Source organism: Pan troglodytes, chromosome 5 (genome assembly GCF_028858775.2).
Source record: "Pan troglodytes isolate AG18354 chromosome 5, NHGRI_mPanTro3-v2.0_pri, whole genome shotgun sequence".
NCBI lineage: Eukaryota > Metazoa > Chordata > Mammalia > Primates > Hominidae > Pan > Pan troglodytes.
This window is the reverse complement of record NC_072403.2, coordinates 7,246,070-7,264,684: the sequence shown is the minus strand read 5'-3', so window position 1 is coordinate 7,264,684 and position 18,615 is coordinate 7,246,070. Positions and strand designations below refer to the sequence as shown.

The 18,615-nt window shown below is 47.1% G+C and overlaps 2 protein-coding genes across 2 annotated transcripts in view; one reads left to right on the top strand and one right to left on the bottom strand.

The window, feature by feature from the left end:
- Positions 1-3,267: 3,267 nt before the first annotated feature.
- FOXQ1 (forkhead box Q1) lies at positions 3,268-5,837 on the bottom strand. Its single transcript, XM_016954802.3, has one exon. It carries the CDS (start codon positions 5,307-5,309, stop codon positions 4,098-4,100), a length of 1,212 nt encoding a protein of 403 aa, XP_016810291.1. The 5' UTR covers positions 5,310-5,837; the 3' UTR covers positions 3,268-4,097.
- The window catches only part of LOC104006679 (uncharacterized), a 218,664-nt gene continuing 205,716 nt past the window's right edge, over positions 5,668-18,615 (top strand). Inside the window, exons 1-2 of the mRNA XM_054685881.1 lie at positions 5,668-6,247; positions 12,000-12,093. Coding sequence (XP_054541856.1) covers positions 5,668-6,247; positions 12,000-12,093 — 674 coding nt within the window. The remainder of the gene's footprint in view (positions 6,248-11,999; positions 12,094-18,615) is intronic.

The following is an 18,615-nucleotide window of genomic DNA, read 5'->3' as shown; positions in this document are numbered from 1 at the left end:
AGCTGATGGCACCGAGTGCGTCGCTTCCCAGAGATGTTTTCAGTCCCCACAGGCAGCCGACTTGGTCCCTGTCTGCAGAGAGGGCCTGGCCGGGCGGTCCCGAAAGGCCTCAGGCGCTCGCGCGGAGACCAGGCTGGGCGGGGACGGCGGCGCCGCTGTGCGCTTCTCCCCACCCAGCTGCCCACTGCGGCCTGGAGGGGTTTTCGACGGGGTGGAAGGGACTGTGGCAGTTTAAAGGCGCCGACAGGGAGGGTTGGCGGCGGCTGCGGGGGGCCAGCATGGGTTTCTTTGAAAAGGGATCCACCGAGCCCTGGCCCCACAGCTGCAGCTCCAGGCAGGACTGACAGGTGTCAAAGGGCGAGTCCCAAACCAAACACACCCCTCGCCCACACCCCGCATCCCGCGCCCCCCGCGTCGGCCGAGGGTCACTCGGATGCCCCTCAGCCTGGTGTTTGCGCAGCTGGGGCCGGGTGCCTTTGCCCGGGATGGGCGCGCTGGGGCGAGGGGAGGAGAGAGGAGCGGGCACGGGGAGGGGTAGGCTGGAGGGGGGGCGGGAGGAGGGGTGGGCGGGGGGAGGGGTAGGCTGGAGGGGGCGGGGGGAGGGGTGGGCGGGGGGAGGGGTAGGATGGGGGCGGGGGGAGGGGTGGGCGGGGGGAGGGGTAGGCTGGAGGGGGGGCGGGAGGAGGGGTGGGCGGGGGGAGGGGTAGGCTGGAGGGGGGGCGGGAGGAGGGGTGGGCGGGGGGAGGGGTAGGCTGGAGGGGGCGGGGGGAGGGGTGGGCGGGGGGAGGGGTAGGATGGGGGCGGGGGGAGGGGTGGGCGGGGGGAGGGGTAGGCTGGAGGGGGGGCGGGAGGAGGGCTGGGCGGGGGGAGGGGTAGGCTGGAGGGGGCGGGGGGAGGGCTGGGCGGGGGGAGGGGTAGGCTGGAGGGGGCGGGAGGAGGGGTGGGCGGGGGGAGGGGTAGGCTGGAGGGGGCGGGGGGAGGGGTGGGCGGGGGGAGGGGTAGGATGGGGGCGGGGGGAGGGGTGGGCGGGGGGAGGGGTAGGCTGGAGGGGGGGCGGGAGGAGGGCTGGGCGGGGGGAGGGGCGCGAGCCCTGCCCTCGGCGCGGGGGGCCACTTGGGCGCGGCCAGGCCTGGGGGCCTGGGCACACACTGAGCCCCCAACCCTCCTCCCGCGCCTGCGAGGAATGCAGTTTTCTGGGCAGATGCTGGAAGGAGCTGTTGGGCTCGAGAGGTCCCACCGCCGCCGCGAGGCTGCTGCCTGAGTGCAGGGTCCTGCAGCCGCACCGAGCGGCCCCTCCGAAGGCCGGCGTGCCTGCCGCGACGTGCGGCTCCGCGGAATTGCAGCTTCGCCTGAACTAAAAGCAGCTGTGCAGCTTTCTGCCTTCATTGAGAAAACGGGAGCTGTGCCGTCGCCTTTCCTCCTGGGCTGCCTCCGACCCAGCACTGAGAAACCGAAACTCCCCGGGGCTGGGTGTGTGAAGGAGGCACAGGGAGGAGGCGACAGCCCAGGACCCTCCAATGCCCCCGCCCCGCCCGCCCAGTGTGATGTCCTTCTAGTCGTGGGATACTGAGCTTGGAAATGGTCATGAAATAGGGGTGCAAAACTCAAGCGACTCTGACAATTTTTTAGAAACGCTTATAGTCCCTGGGGAAACAAAGAAGGGGACCAGAAGCTAGGAGGGGACAGCATCCTACCAGACTCCAGGGTGTTCATTAGCAAGGAAGGATTTATTTTTTCTTTTGAGGGGAGGGCGGAACAGCCGGGATTTTTGGAACACTACCTTTGTCTTTCACTTTGCTGTTTGTGTGTTAACACGAATAAATCAGAAGCGACTTTAAATCTCCCTTTGCAGGACTGTCTTCACGTATCAGTGCAGACAAGAAAACAGTGGCTTTACAAAAAAGATGTTCAAGTAGGCTGCACTTTGCCTCTGTGGGTGAGGCACACTGTAGGAGAGACAAGGTCCCCTGGAACCAGAGGTGGGAAGGACAGAGCTGGCTGACTCCCTGCTCTCCTGCATTCTCTCCTCCATGTGTTTTGAAGAGGGAAGCAACATGTTGAGGTCTGATCATTTCTACCCAGGGAACCCGTTGTCCCCTGCCCCTAGTTGCTGGTCTGTTTCAGGTTTATTTTGGGGTTGGATTATTGGCCCTGTGGGTGCAAATGTCTACCTCTTGCCGTAATTCCACCCTATTATTATCACTCTTTATGATTACTAAGTAGATGTCATCCAAATCAGTCAAGACTCATCATCTGTTAACCGGATTTAGGGAAGATTGTTTCTCTCCCATTCCTGCCAAAAGAGAGCATCCTGAAATAAACGCCACCCTCCTTCCCCACCTCATTATATGTAGAGCTCAAATCATCCTCCTGTCCTGGGTAAGATGGGATCTACCCAAGAATGGCAGCCATGGCAATGAGGCCTGTTTCTAGTCTCTGCATTTCCCACGGTTTGTATTACTCTCTAAAAGTTTGCAATCCATGCATTGTTAAAACTGTATTGCCTAGGAACCTACTGAAGAACAGGTGTTCACCTTGGTACTCCCACTGATGAAAATCCTCCCTTACATTTATAATATGGGAAACTGTCTCTCCCTCTCTCCAGGAGGCATTTTCTCTTCAGACTGCAACTGAAACATGCAGGACACTGCCACTGCTTCAAGTGAAATCTTTACAGATGAGGGAAGAGTGAAAAAAATACTACCCATTGGTTCACACCCAGTTGAACTTTTGCATTCCTAAAAAGGTGGATGGTTTTGTTTTGACAAAAACACTATGACATTTAAATTGCTTTTGAAATTGCCCTGAAGACACCTTTGATATTTTAAGATAGTCTTATGACAAAAAAGTTGTCAAAAAAAATTGGGGCTCCAACTTTTTGAGCCCCAAATCAGAACCAATTTACCTGAAAAATATCTGTTTGACTCTAGGCTTGTTAAGAGCTCAACTTGCCTGCTAAGGATTCTTGGGGGAGAGAGGGACACTTCCCTCTCATTTGTTCTGGAAGCACTTAGGTGACTAATTAGAGGAGTAATTGGTTTTCAACTTTTAAAAAGCCCATGAATGGAAGTCCTATCTGGAAATCTGTCTAGCAATGTATCTCATAAGGAAATCTGCAAGCCCATTCTATAATACCTTTATCGAATTATTCAGGAAAATATTTTTATCTCCAAAGGAAGTTTCTTGAGACCAAAACCTGAGCCCATTTTTTTGGGAGGGGGGACAGACATAAAAATCTCTCCACTTCCAACCCATCATCACAATGTGTTAAGTCAGTTGTTTTATTAAAAAATAAGCACTATGCTTGGGTTTCATAAAATTTATACATGAATATGTACACAGACACAAATAAAATAATATTAAAAATAAAAATCACACTTGCTTTCAAGTGGCAGTGGTCCTGGCACCCCACATACATAATCAACTTTTCCTTTAAAGAAATTGCTTGGCCCAAGGAGACCACAGTTAGAGAACCACTAATAAAGCTGTAGCCCGTTGCCTGCAACATTTTCAATTCAGGTTTCAAAAATACATAAATAATTTAATTACAAAACCCAACATTTTTTTTCTCTTTTGGCACAGTGAAGCATTGGTCAATAGCAAGAAATCACTGAAGAGCCTCTGACATGTCTCTCACACTCAGTCATACCTGGAAATGCCACATACGTACACGGATGGGGGCCCAGAAACCCCAAACAGTAGTCATATCATTTATAGTGTGGAAAGGTTCCCTGATGTACTTAGGGGGGAGGGAAGGGACATAAATCAATGGAAGTTGCGACAAAAACAGTAGAAGTAAGACGAAGCCTGGGCGTTAAAGAAAGACAAAAAAGGTCCTTATGAAGGGGAGGAGGAGCAGGCTTCGCAAAGAAACTAAAACAAGAATTGCTTTGGTCCTCTGTAAAGTTATAAAAGACAAAGGAAAATATCCTGGACTAAGTTTAAATACTCCTGTCAAAATGCTTTAGCTTTAAGGCACGTTTGATGGAGATTTTAAAAATTCATTTTCCTCTGGATTCAAAGTGCAAAGTCCGCGGGCCCGCGTTCCCGCCTCCCCGACGGCGCGCACTCGGCGTTCCCGGGCCCCGCGGCGCGACTCAGGCTAGGAGCGTCTCCACCGGGTACGGCAGGTGCGGGCCAGGGCGGCGGACTGAGGCCGCCTGCAGGGCTGCGGGCAGCCGCAGGGGGCAGTACAGGTGCGCGCCGCCGGCCGCCGGGCCTCGGAGTGGCTTGGCGGGGGCCGCTGCCGAGAGAGGTGCAAGCAGGAGGGGCGGCGCGGTCGGTGGCACCTCGGCCCCGCGCGCGCCCAGCAGCGCCGGCTCGCCCGCGCCGTACGCGCAGAGCGGCAGCAGGGCCCTGCCGGGCGCCGCGGGGAGCAGCGCGGGGAACGCGGGCAGCGGCGGGCAGGGCGCAGCGCCCCACTGAAGCGTCGTCCCGGGGGCCGTGTCCCTGAGGCGGCGGCTGCGGAAGGGCTTGCTGAGGATGCTGTCGATGGCGAAGGAGCTGGAGAACTTGCCCGCGGGGCTGGCGCGCTCCTCCTGGCGGGCGGGCGAGCGCATGCGGGGCGAGGCCGGGGCGGCAGGCGCGGGCGGCGGGGCGGCGGGGAGGCCCGGGGCCTCCTCGGGCCGCAGCCCGGGCGCGGGGACCGGCGCGCGGTGGCTGAGGCGCTTGCGGCGGCGGCGGAAGACCCCGTCGGCGAAGGTGTACTCGCTGTTGGGGTTGAGCATCCAGTAGTTGTCCTTGCCCCAGGGCCGGGAGGGGTCGCGCAGCACCTTGACGAAGCAGTCGTTGAGCGAAAGGTTGTGGCGCACGGAGTTGCGCCAGCCCGTGTAGCTGCCGCGGAAAAAGGGGAACTTGCCCATGAGGTACTCGTTGATCTCCGCCAGCGTCAAGCGCCCGCCCGCCGAGTCGCGGATGGCCATGGCGATGAGCGCGATGTACGAGTAGGGGGGCTTGGGCCGCCGCGTATACGGCTTGCTGCGTGCACCCTCGCCGCTCCCCGCGCCGCCCGCGCCTGGCCCCGCCGCCCCGGCCTCCGCGCCCTCCGCCACCACCGCTGCAGCAGCTGCTGCCGGGATCGCCTCCTCCGCGCCCGGCCCGCCTCCCGCACTCTGTTCGCCGTCGCCCGGCGGATCTCTGGCGCCGCCGCCCGCGGCCGGGCTGTTGGCCGCGCAGTCCCCATCTGAGCCCAGGGAGTCGTCTCCCGCCGCCGACAGCGGGGACGGCGCGTCGCTGCCGCCCGCGCCCTCCAGGTCACTGCCCTGCTTGTCCCCGTGGGCCGCGCGAGGGACGAACACCTCCAACTTCATGCCCGCGCACCCAGTCCCTCCCCGGCGTCGTACCCTCTTCCTTCGCGCAGCCTAGAGAAGCTGGTGCCAGGGAAGGGGATGGCGATCCGGGGCCGGGGATCTTCGTCTTTTTCTCCCGGGAGCTCTACCCTGGTCTTCCGAGATAGTCACTTTTCCGGAGTCCTCTTCCGCTGGGCTTTTTCTTTGGAGGGGCTGTAAGTGTTGGGTGGACTATGGGGCGGAGAGGGAGGAGTTGGGTGGGTGTCGCCTTCGGTTCGACGTTGAGACTTTGGGGTGAGTGTGTGCAGGGGCCGCGGTTCCACCCTCGGGTGCCCGAGCACGCCGGGCTTAGAAGGCTTTCCTGCCGGAGAGAAGCAGCATGCGCATCTGCTGCTCGTTAAAGAGCCCAGGAGGGATTCTTCACTGGCGGTCCCAGGTCCTGTGCGGGCGTCTTCGGGGCACGGAAATGGTGCCGGATGATGTGCGTGCCACCGTGGGGGAAGGTCCGGCGCCTTCAGCCTTGAGCACCCGCGGAGGCGAGTCCCCGAGGCCGCTGCGCCCGCAGCCGCCTTCCCGCTCCCAGCCTCCGGGGCAGCATCTCCCCACTGGCCTGCCGCGGCTGCGTCTCGCCTCCACCTTCGGGCCGGCCCAATATAACCCTGCGGCGGCTCCGCGGGGGCGGGGCCTGAACGCAGACGGCAAGGGGTGGGGGAACGAGGTGGCCGAGGTGGTGGCGGCTCCCCAGTTCCCCAGCTCCCCAACGGGCGCGCACCAGGCGGAGGCCACACTGCAGCGCGGCGGCAAAGTCGCTGGCGCAGGTTGTTTGTTTTGGGTCTGCTGGCCCCGCCTTCCTCCTCCCGCCAATGGGGAGCGCGCGCGCAGCTGTGGGTTTGCGCGTGTCTGTGAGTGTGCGTGTGTGCGCGCGCGGGGCCGCTCCGCCAGTCGGCTCCTCAGTTCAGGTGAGGGCCCCAGCCCCGAGCAGCCCGCGAGGGCTCCCTGCGTCCTGGAGTTCGGGGACGCAGTTTAGGCGAGTGCGCCTGGTTGGGGGGACACGCCACAGTTCCCCTAGGGGGTCACCTGAAGGGACTGGGTCTAGGGGAGCAGGGACTTTGCTCGGGCCTAAGCTGCACGCGGCCTATGTGCTTCTGTAGTAGTGAAAACGATGCTGCTTACGAAAGCAAACCCCTGTCGTCACTGCAGAGGTGCTGAACAGAAATTGCGCAGGACACTTGCAGTGACCTCTTTCGGGAGCCTTGTGCTGTTGTGCCCCTTCCTATGAGCTCCTTTCAAGGTCCATCTTGTCTTTTCCTCTTGTTTTGATGAATACACTCCTGGGCTTGAAATTGTATGCGCCTTTTTGGATGACCTTTACTCTTGCTCACTAAATGGGCTCCGACTTTCACTTTTCTTTTGTCTTACTTTACCTTTTTCTTTACCTGGCTGGTGACTCCTGCGGGAGGACAGCAGCGTCCTCCTCTTCCCCTGGGGCGGCTGTGTCTGGCGCAGGGTGCTGGGCTGTGCCTGCACTTGTGTCCCTGCGGAAGCCTCAGATGCCGCCGAGCTCCGCCGCTTGGTTCCCGGGATCTGACAGTCAACAGGAACGACGGGGAGGGCGTGTTCCCGGGGGCGGGGGCAAGAACACAACCGGTTCACGGCCATTTCTTTCCAATATTCCTTTGGGACTTTTGCTGTGACCTCACTGGCACCAGTGTCGGACAATCTCGAAAGGGGGGACCGTTCCTCACCCCAGGGCGCCCGGGGCGTGATCCCCACGCGGCGTCATTAGTCCAGGGAGCGGGCGCCTCGGCCCCGGGAAGGTGCACTTCCAGCCCGCTGCCCTGCCACGCCGAGTTTCCTCCTTTTTCCTGCCTTTGTTGCACAAAAAGCGACGGAGCCGCTAGTAGGTGGGAGCTCACCTTTGATGTTTATTTTATTACTTTCCACCATTTGTGTTGAAAACGTACACAATCCTCTCTTATCTTTACTCAGGGAGTTTTGAAGGCATTCACAATGGGGCGGGCAACATGACAGCCCCATCCACAGCTCTGTTATTTTTGTATTTGGGGAAGGATCGCGTTCGGAGATTAGACTGACTTTATTAAGTATGCGCCTCGGGAGCCAGGTGGGGAATGGCTTCTTTTTGGGAGATGAGCCTTTCTGGAGGGGTCTGCTCAGCTCTAGCCTTGGAGTTGATGGTTCCCTAGACCTGGAGAGGGAAGTGGGATGGGACAAATATGTGTATCTATCTATATATATAGCGAGGTAAAGAGGCTTGGATTTGGCCAGGGATAAAAGGCGTTCGTAATGAATGTTTTTCTCTCTTGAACTCTGGGGTTGGGCAGGGCAGGAGGGCACATGACTATTTGATGGGGAAGGTAAACCCAAGGAGGGTTGAGGTGGGACCCGTGGTCGCTACAGAGTCCAAGGGAGGCTTCTTCGAGACTCCAGGGCCAAGGTGTCCTGCCACCAAGGAATGCTGGTCGCCGCCAGGGAAGGTGGCTCACCCCACCTCCATGTCCCACTTTCCCCCTTTCTTACCCAACCTCCTCCCCTCCTCAGCTGCAGGGGACCCTCTCCTTACCCTGATTTCATTTGGGGCAAGGGGGTAAGGACCTGCCCCACCTTTTATGTCTATCCTGTGGGCTGCTGTCTGCGAGTTTGGAGCCTGAAAAGGTTGGGGGGCAAGGGAGTGAGGTGGAGGTGGGTGAATTCTCAGCTGGAAACCCTTTGCTATTTTTAGAGTGACTTAGGGAATGGGCAGGTGAGAGGTTGCTTGCAGCCACCTAAGTGGACTTTGAGAAGGAAGATGGCATGGCAGGCCGTGGACCACCTGGATAGGATTAAAACAAAACAAAAACAAGCAAACAAACAAACAAAAAAACCCTACCTCAGCTAGAATGGAAGCTCCACTAGAGCAGGGTTTTTTCTTTTTTTCTTCATGACTGTATTCCCCTATCCTTGCCACATGAATGTGCCATTTGCTGAGGATAACATGATTGTCTTCTGTTAAAACCAGAAATAACACTGCTTTTTCCATTTGTGGTTGATGTCGGTATCAATTTTAGCTGTTGTTTTACAGCGGGGTAATCATTCACCTTTTGCAGCTATCAGAGAAACCGAGAATGTATGGAGCAGGGCGTGTCTATCCACAACACCCTCAAGGCTGAGTACAGTTGAGGAGACCAGACGCTGCCAGACGTCACATGCATTTTTTTAAAGTTTCCCAGAAGTGCTTGGATATTTCTGCCCCTTAATTCCCATTCCTTGGGGAGTACATTGATGGGTTAATAAAAAATGCCTGCAGGTGGAGCTTGACCAAACACTTGTAGGTAAGAAACACCTATTAGCTTATTTTCCCCCTTGCCCTTTAATTTCCATGGAGATAAGTGAGTAAACTATGGCAAAGGATAAGTTCATATTTCCATGATCTCATGACCTCCCTGAAGTGGTGATTTTAGGAAGATAGTGCATGTATCTCTGGGCACCAAGAATTAACTTAATTAACTGTGGAAACTATCTGCAAATTTAACGCTTTCCATAATTTGATAGTGCTTCACTGACCCAGTTCCTAAACACTAATCTTGGGAAGAAAATAATTTAATTCCTAAAATACCTAAGGCGACTCCCTGTGGAAATATTGATGACTTGCCCTATGCATTAGAAGATCACGCAGGCTCCCAGCCCAAAGGGACTACAGAACAATCTTGATCACATCCACCCAGCAACCTGGAAACAGCTTTGAATTTCTTGTCATGTTAACCTCTGGATCTGAAGAGAGGGTAAACTTAAAATTACCTTCCCATGGGGACCTGGGACTCTGGATAAATCTACAGTACAATGCTGTGAAGAACTGAAGAGCCTCAGGCTTAGAGACCAGGCTAATGTTGAGAGTCCCAGGGCAAAATGCATGGCTCTGAATCCTTGCAGAGTCTCCCTAGGGGCATGGAGAGGGCCTTGACTTGGGGCTCGAGGTCAGGTGGCAGTGAAGGGCCTCTACAGCGATAAAGCCCAGCTGCCTCTTTACCTTTCCTCATGGTGAAAATACATGGGAAGAAAAGGAGTGCTTTGTCAAACTCTGTTCTAGCCCATTTCATGGTCTGGTTGATTCTTTTGGTAGATGCTGAACACTGGAAAAATCCTGCAGAGATTGAAGGTGAATGTGGGAGTAGACAGAGAAAACTTAGGCATTTTTACATATCTGTATTTTTACTTCTTTCCAAAAATGTTTTAATAGGGTCGGGCTCATTTGTTTGTACATTTACCATGTTTGAACAGTCTTCTTTCGGTTTCTTGAGCAATGGGCATGGTTTAATCCAAGAATCTCAGAAGTTGGCTGGGCATTACTGACCAGGTGCAAAACCAAGGGCTGTGCCTGAAGTTTTCTTTTGAGAGCTCAGGGATTATAAGCAGCAAGAAGGCCACTGGGTACCCATTGATTTAAGTAGTTATTGGGTGGTGGGTCCTGGGGAGTGGAGAGAGGCAGGGAGGCAGGCCTGATAATGGTGGAAAAGAGAAAAAGAAGGATAAAAGGAGGAGCAAAGATGTGCAGATACAAAGCTAGATCATGTACAGTACGATGAAGGTTAGGGGTTATTGAGAATGCTGCCTGATTCTGTCACTCAGAGACAAAATCCTGCACACTCTAGCACCATGTGTGAAAATACCAATGTAGGAAGGAAAGGCCTGGGGCTGATTTGTTACAAGGTGACAGCTTAGATAGTGGGATCATGGAGTCCATTCTTCAGAACTGGCTAGATCTTAGGACCCTCATTGTCTAGTTTTAGTCCAGTTTTTCTATTACCTGAAGTTCTTTAAATTTTGAGTTTTACAAGCAGAACAAGGAGATTTAACTTCTGTTTGCAATGAGTGATCCAGTTCTCTCTTTTTAACTTTGAGGCTGTAACCATCCACACTAAATTAGTAGTCAGACCTTTCCTGATATGTATCAAAGAAGGAGACTGTCTTTCTATGAAGAGAACTGACTCACATCCTCGGAGAGAGCTCCATCATCATGCTGTCATACAAATCTGGGCAAAAGAGGGGCAAGTGCCAAATGAGATCCAGTTTGGATACGTGAATATTAAGATGTACAAAAAAAACAAGGTCTTTGCAGGGCTTCCCGTGGAGCTGGGGAAGGGTCTATGTCCCTTGTCTTGGCCAGTAGTCCCTCAAACCTGGATCCACAGTCTAGGTTTATGCATTTGGAGTGGATATGGCGGGGTTAACTCTCCCATTTAATTCCAGAGAAGGCATTACCACTCTAGATAGGTGTGGACTTTGGAGACAGATAACCTTGGGTTTGTGTCTCTGCTCTACCAGGAAAGTTACCACACCTCACCTTTTTTAAATCTGGAAGAATAACAGTTATAGGGATTTTAAAAACTGAACTACTACGTTCTAGGCCCTTATTAAGTATTATTTATGTCTCTCCTTCCATTTCATACTTGGAAACTTATTTTGGAGGGGTATACTATCTTTGTAAGCCCAGATAGGCAAATTCTTCAGAATTAATCAACCAAGTAAACTTTCTGGGTAAAAACTGGAAAAGTGAAAAATAGTTCCTGGAGGAATGAGAAATTTCTTGGGGTCATCTAATCCTAGTCTATGGCCAATACCTAGCCGGTGTTCCAGAAATAAAAAGGAAAGTCAGAACCCCTTGCTTCAATTGTGAACAAGCCCCTTATTCAAAATTTGAGCAGGAGTTGAGTGCACAGTTGGGTTGCTCAGAGTAAAACCCATGCTAGTAAATCATGTAGGAACAATGTGAGGAGAATATCTATCTATCTATCTATCTATCTATCTATCTATCTATCTATCTATTCATCCATCCATCTATATCGTTTTTATTAGGCAAGATTTCAAGTATGTATAAAAGTAAAGAGAAAGGCATAAAAAGTAGTGTTCATTGAGAAAAGTGTTCACTGATCCTGGGGTTGTTTATTGTTTCTAGGACATTTTTTGATTTTACCTGGGTCCCTATGCTGAATATCAGTCACATCAATGTAATTACTTATTTGCTTTGTCATTCCTCTGTGTGTGTGTGTGTGTGTGTATCTCAATCATTCTATTCTTATTTCAGAATCTCAATTCCTGTTTTATTACTAACAATGTGATAACTGAAAACAGTTTGAATTTTACTTGTGGGCTTTGTTTTTGTTTTTTGGCCCTTAGGGTGTATATTCCATCATCTACACAGTCAAATTACCAAATTTTAATGTAACTTGAGATAATTGTTCTCTAGTGATTAAGCCATCAACTTGGTATTCAGTGTTTTAGTCCACTTTTTGCTGCTGTAACAGAATACCTAAGACTGAGTAATTGATAAAGAAAAGACATTTATTTATTATAGTTCTGGAGACTGGGAAGTCCAAGTTCATGACATTAACATCTGGCAACAGTCATTCCATGATGGAAGGGTAGAAGGTGGAAGTGAGCACAAGGAGGGGAGGGAAGAAGGGGGCTAAAATTATCGGGAACCCATTCTCACAATAACAGCATTAATCCATTCATGAAGGCAGAGCCCTCATGGTCTACTTACTTCTTAAAGACCCCACCTCTTAACAGTATTTGCAATGGCAATTAAGTTTTCAAGAGAAAAACTTTGGGAGCACATTCAAACTATAGCCTTTAGTTAGCATCATCTGGTCCATTTCATTTTTTATTTCCTTCATTTGTTTAACAAGTAAGTAATATTGACTTTTTTTTTCTTAGGAGACAGGATCTCTCTATGTTGCCCAGACTGGTCTCAAACTTCTAGGCTCAAGCTATCCTTCTATCTCAGCCTCTTGAGTAGCTGGGACAACAGGTATGTACCACTGTACCTGGCTTGAATATTGACCTGGTTTTAAAGTCAAAGGTATAATATGAAGCATATTCAAGGACATTTAGTTTTTATCCATATTTTTTCCACCTTGCTCCTTCCTCCACCCTATAGGTAACCATTTGATAAAACTTTTAAAATTACCCTTTATATTAGTTTGCTAGGGCTGCCAAACAAAATATCACAGACTGGGTAGCTTAACCAACTGAAATTTATTTTCTTACAGTTCTGGAGGCTGAAAGCCCAAGATCAAGGTGTTGGCAGGGCTAGATTCATCTGGGATCTCTCTCCTTGGCTGGCTGTCCTCACATGGTCTTCCCTCTGTGCATGTGCACCTCTGGTGTCTCTCTGTGCATCCACATTTCCTTTTCTTATAAGGCTAGCAGTCAGATTGGATTGAGGCCCACCCTAAAGACCCCTCATTTTAATTTCATTACTTCTTTAAAGACCTTATCTCCAATCCAATACAGCACTGAGGTACTGGGGGTTAGGACTTCAACATATACATTTTGAGAGGACACAACTCAGCCCATAACATACTTCTATTCAAAATAACTAAGCCAACATAGATGTATTTATATATCCCTCCATGTAGGTAGTGTTAAAATTTTATATACAGTTAGTTCTATCTACTTTATTTTCTTAACTTTTCAAAAAATCCTGGAATTCACTCCATGGCAGTATATAGAGATATTCTTATTTGGAAGATAATATTTTGACTGTTAATTGAGCATGGAATTTTCTGACATTGAAGGAAATGTATTGATTTTTTCATTCAGCTTTATGAGTTCAAAGATGGTAGGAAAGATATATGAGCCATAAAAATGGACAACCATGTATGGTTGGAATGCCCTTGAGGTCCTCATGTATGCTGTCCTCTGACTTCATGACCTTTCTTGTTACATGGCCTATTTCCCCATGTAAACCAGAGACAAGAATATACATAAGAACAGCTTGGCCCAGAGACATGCTGTGCATACATGAGGTAGGACAGTATTCTGACCTTATCAGAGGTCAGTGATGCTATCTGGGCATGGATATCACAATATGAAGACCTTGGCAAGTGGAAATGGAAGCTGTGTAGTGGGTGGTACATGTTGCATGGTACACAGAGGGTCTTTGTAAAATGATATGCCCAGTTGTTCATGAGAACATTTTGTAGTTTTATTTATTTTTTTAAAATTGTATGTTTTTTATTTTTGTAGATTTGGGGATACACGTGCAGTTTTGTTACATGGATGTATTTCGTAGTAGTGCAGTCTGGGCTTTTAGTGTAACCATCACTCAAATAGTGAACATCGTACCCATTAGGTAATTTTTCAGCCCTCATCTACTTCCCTCCCACCTTTCTGAGTTTCCAATGTCTATTAATTTTACTATGTCTGGGCTGGGCGCGGTGGCTCATGCCTGTAATCCCAGTACTTTGGGAGGCCGAGGCAGGCGGATCACGAGGTTGGGCGGATCACGAGGTCGGGCGGATCACGAAGTCAGGCGATCAAGACCATCCTGGCTAACACGGTGAAACCCCGTCTCTACTAAAAATACAAAAAAAAAAAAAAAATTAGCCAGGCGTGGTGGTGGGCGCCTGTAGTCCCAGCTACTCAGGAGGCTGAGGCAGGAGAATGGCATGAACCCAGGAGGTGGAGCTTGCAGTGAGCCGAGATCAGCCCACTGCACTCTAGCCTGGGTGACAGAGCAAGACTCCGTCTCAAAAAAAAAAAAAATTTACTATGTCTGTATGTACATATTAGTTAGCTCCCACTGGTGAGCAAGAACATGTGTTATTTGACTTTCTGCTTCTGAGTTATTTCATTTAAGATAATGGCCTCCAGTTCCATTCATGTTGCTGCAAAAGATGATTTCATTCATTTTTATGGCTAAGTAGTATTCCATGGTATGTATATACCACATTTTCTTTATCCAATCATACATTGGTGGACAATTATACTCTTTATCCCATCATGTATGATTGTCCATCAATGTATGATTGGATAAAGAAAATGTGGTATATATATACCATGGAATATGTATATACCATATATACATATAGGTTAGTTCTGTATCTTTCCTATTGTGAATAGTGCTGTGATAAACATATGAGTGCAGATATCTTTTTATATAATAATTTATTTTCTTTTAGATAGATACCCAGTAGTGAGGTTGCTGGATGAAATGATAATTTGATTTTTAGTTCTTTGAAAAATCTCCTGTTTGCCATATAAGTTGTACCCATTCACATTTCTACTAATAGTATATAAGCATTCCCTTTTTTCTACATCCTCACCATCTGTTATTTTCTGACTTTTTAATAATAGCCATCCTGATTAGTATAAGATGATCTCTCATTGTAGTTTTAATTCATCTTATGTCTGATGATTAGTGATGCTGAGCATTTTTAAAATATGCTTATTGGCTATTTATATGTCTTCTTTTGAAAACTGTTCGTGTCCTTTGTCCACTTTTTAATGAGGTTATTTGTTTTTTACTTGTTGAAATGTTTGAGTTCTCTATGGGTCCTAGATATTAGTCCTTTGTTGGATTCATGGTTAGCCAATATTTTCTCCCATTCTGCAGGTGGTCTACTTACTCTGCTGATTATGTCTTTTCCTGTGCAGAAGCTTTTTAGGTTTAATTAAGTTCTATTTCTCTATTTTTGTTTCTGTTACATTTGCTTTTGAAGTATTAGTCGTGAATTCTTTGCCTAAGCCAATATTCAACAGAGTTTTTTGGCCAGGTGTAGTGGCTCTTGCCTGTAATCCCAGCACTTTGGGAGGCTGAGGTGGGAGGATTGCTTGAGCCCAGGAGTTCAAGAGCAGCCTAGGCAGCATAGTGATACCCTGTATCTACAAAAAAATTTTATAAATTAGCCAGGCATGGTGGTGTGCACCTGTAGTTCTAGCTACTCAAGAGGCTGAGGCAAGATAATCACTTGAGTCCAGGGAGTTGAGGTTGCAGTGAACCATGTTTGTGCCACTGCACTTCAGCCTGGGTGTGAGAGAGAGACTCCATCTCTTTAAAGAAAAAGAGTTTTTCTTAGGTTTTCTTCTATAGTTCTTATAGTTTCAGATCTTACATTTAAGTCTTTAATCCATTTTGAGTTGATTTTTGGATATGGTGAGAGATATAGCTCCTATACTTATGCATATGGCTATGCAAGTTTTCCAGCACCCAGCATCATTTATTAAACAGGATGTCCTTTCCCCATTGTATGTTCTTGCTGCCTTTGTGGAAGATCAGTTGGCTCTAGGTATGTGGCTTCATTTCTGGGTTTTTTATTCCATTCCATTGATCTATATATCTTTTTTTAAACCAGTACCATACTGTTTTGGTCACTATAGCCTTGTAGTATAATTTGAAGTTAGATAATGTGATGCCTCTAGATTTGTTCTTTTTGCTTAGGATTGCTTCGGTTATTCGGGCTCTTTGGTCCCATATGAATTTTAGGATTTTTTTTTCTAATTTTGTAAAAAATGATGTTGATATTTTGATAGGATTTGCATTGACTCTATAGATCGCATTGGGCAGTATGGTCTTCTTAACAATATTGATCCCTCCAATCCATGAGCATGGGATGTAGATGACACAAACATTTGTGTCATCTACAATTTCTTTTATCAATGTTTTATAATTTTCTTCGTAGAGACCTTTTATCTCCTTCATTAAATGTATTCCTAAGTATTTTATTTTATTTTTTTATTATTTTTGTAGCTATCGTAAATGGGGTTGAGTCCTTGATTTGGTTCTCAGCTTGGTCATATAGAAACGCTGCTGATTTTTGTGTGTTGATTTTGTATCCTGAAACTTGACTGAATTCATTTATCAAATCTAGTGGTAGTTGGAGGAGTCTTTAGGGTTTTCTAAGTATAAGATAATATCATCAGCAAAGAGATAATTTGACATCCTCTTTTCCAATTTGGATGCCTTTTATTTCTTTCTAGTGCCTGATTTTCTGGGTAGAACTTCCAATGCTTTGTTGAATAGAAGTGGCGAAAATGGGCATCCTTGTCTCGTTTTAATTCTTAGGGGAAATAGTTTCAACTTTTCCCCATTCAATATGATGTTGGCCATGGGTTTGTCATACATGGCTTTTGTTGTTTTGTTGTTCTATGCCTAGTTTGTTGAGAGTTTTTATCATGAAGGGATTCCGAATTTTATCAAATGCTCTTCTGCATCTATTGAGATGATCATATGGTTTTTGTTTTTAATTCTGTTTATGTGGTGAATCATATTCATTGATTTGAATATATTGAACCATCCTTGCATCCCTGGAATAAATCCACCTTGATCATAGTGCATGCTATGGTTTTAGATGATCTGACCATACATCTCAGTTGCTCAGAACAATGTCCACATGTTTCCTCTGTGCCATTAATAAGATGGTCCCCTTCCCCTTTTAAAAGCATCCTGGGACAATAAATTCTATAGGCACTCTAGTTTTAGAGGTCCAATAAATAAAAAATAAACTTATGGTCTCTGTGTTAAAAATATTAGGGCATGGCTTTCTAAGCATGGCTTGAAATCTGAGTTCTACGCTATTCCTAATTAGTTCTTTGGCAAATTCTGATGCTAAGCCCAAATCTTCCTGTTCTGAGGTCTCCTTTATCCCTTTCGTAAATGATCCTGTGAGCCTTGGACTTTAGGGTTCAAATTTAGCCTGGAGAAGACTTGTGATTGTCTTTCAAGAAGTTGTTAGCTACTTTGTAATTAACTCAACCTTCAAGGATGGAGGTTGTATTACTACCTGAAGTAGACTGTACACCAATCTGTTGGTACACTCTGACTACCTGGAAAGGGTTGACAGAATTATATAAGGCTACATCACTAAATGGGCAGAATTTTAACACTGAGTATAATGCTCAGAATCCATGCTGGCAAGGCAGACTGAATTAGCATTATATTTGCTTGCAAAAATGAAAATAACCTGTCTTACATAATACTGACAATATTTTGCTGTAATTCTGCCTTTTGAGCTTAGTGAAATTCCTATAACTCCTTTGCCAAGTTATTTCCAAGCTATAGGAATGCAGACATCTATCTGTGTTACTATTAATTTCATATACAAATAGAATTGCATCTCAAGTTTACAACCTTAAACTTGAGGTTTCAAAGTCCTTTACATGTAAGTTTTTTTTTTTTTTTTTTTTTTTTTTTTTTTTTTTTACATTGCCTTTACAATTCACTTACAGTCTGTGGGGCCAACTTTGTTGTCAGGCCAGATTATAATCAAGCTATTCTTTGTTGAACCAATATGCCCTCTCAGGGAATGATCGTAATCAATCAATGGTTTTACCATTTAAAAATTCCCTATCAGGGAGTTTGAATTATTTTTCTTCCCTTTCATTTTTGTTTAAGCTCTATTGTTTTTTGAGCTAGATAATTTTCTTTGAGCTGGAAAATTATCCTAATCTTGGTTAATAAATATTAGACTAGTGCTAGTGATACTACATTAATAGAGAAGAATGTGCAAATTATGATATGCAATTGGACTTAATGAAGAATAATGGTGTATTTAAGAGTGTTCAAGAATTCAGAATTTCCACAAAGCCTCTATCTAATTCTTTAATCTTGGTGAAATTAAACTGAGTATTGATAGTGAAGCAATAAGGAAAAATATGAGGATGTTATAATTCTTTTCATGGAAAATGTTTCAGATCCAGCATCAAATCCTCACATTTAGATTTGACCTTGGGCAGTACCTCCTTTACTGGGCTGGCAAAAGGTTAAATGAGTTAATGATTGTGAACTGCATTGTTGCAGGTTGGATTCTGTCAGCTTTGATGGCTCTGACAGTGCTTCCAGTTCTGATGGCCTATTTCCAGATTTTTATCTTAGAGACAAAGAAACCTCGATCTTGTCTAAATCTCTGTTATTGTGGAGTTTAATTCTCTTGGAACCTAGTCCCAACTCATAAAAGGTCTCATCTACTCTTATCATATAATTTTTTTTATTACTTGGCATTTCATAGATCATGAGTTCCATGATGGTAGAGATCATTCTTTTTGCTTGTATATGTCCTGTAGCATCTGTCACTTAAAAAAGTTACTCAGTTTACATTTTTAGTTAAATAATTTACCACATAATAAATGTGTTTAAAGCATGTAAAATAATTTTTTATGTTGGAAAGTTTCAAGTTGTTATAAAAGTAGATAAAATAGTTCAATGGGTTCCCGTGTACTCAATTATCAACTGATGACCAGCATTGCTTTATCTTCTCTTTCCCCTGCTGCCTACATTTTTAAAAGACCAATATCGGACATCGTATAATTTTATCTGTAAATTTTTTTACTATGCACTTCTCACAATAAGAATCAAACATAACCACAATAACATATTCGTACCTATAAAATTAACGGTAATGTTTTAATGTCATCCAATACTCAGTGCATGTTCAAATTGTCACTTATCCCAAAAATGTCCTATGGTTTAAAAATCAATTTTGTTAAGGTATGTCTTACACACAGTGAGATCTACCTATTTTAAGAGTACATTTAAATGAGCTTTGACAAG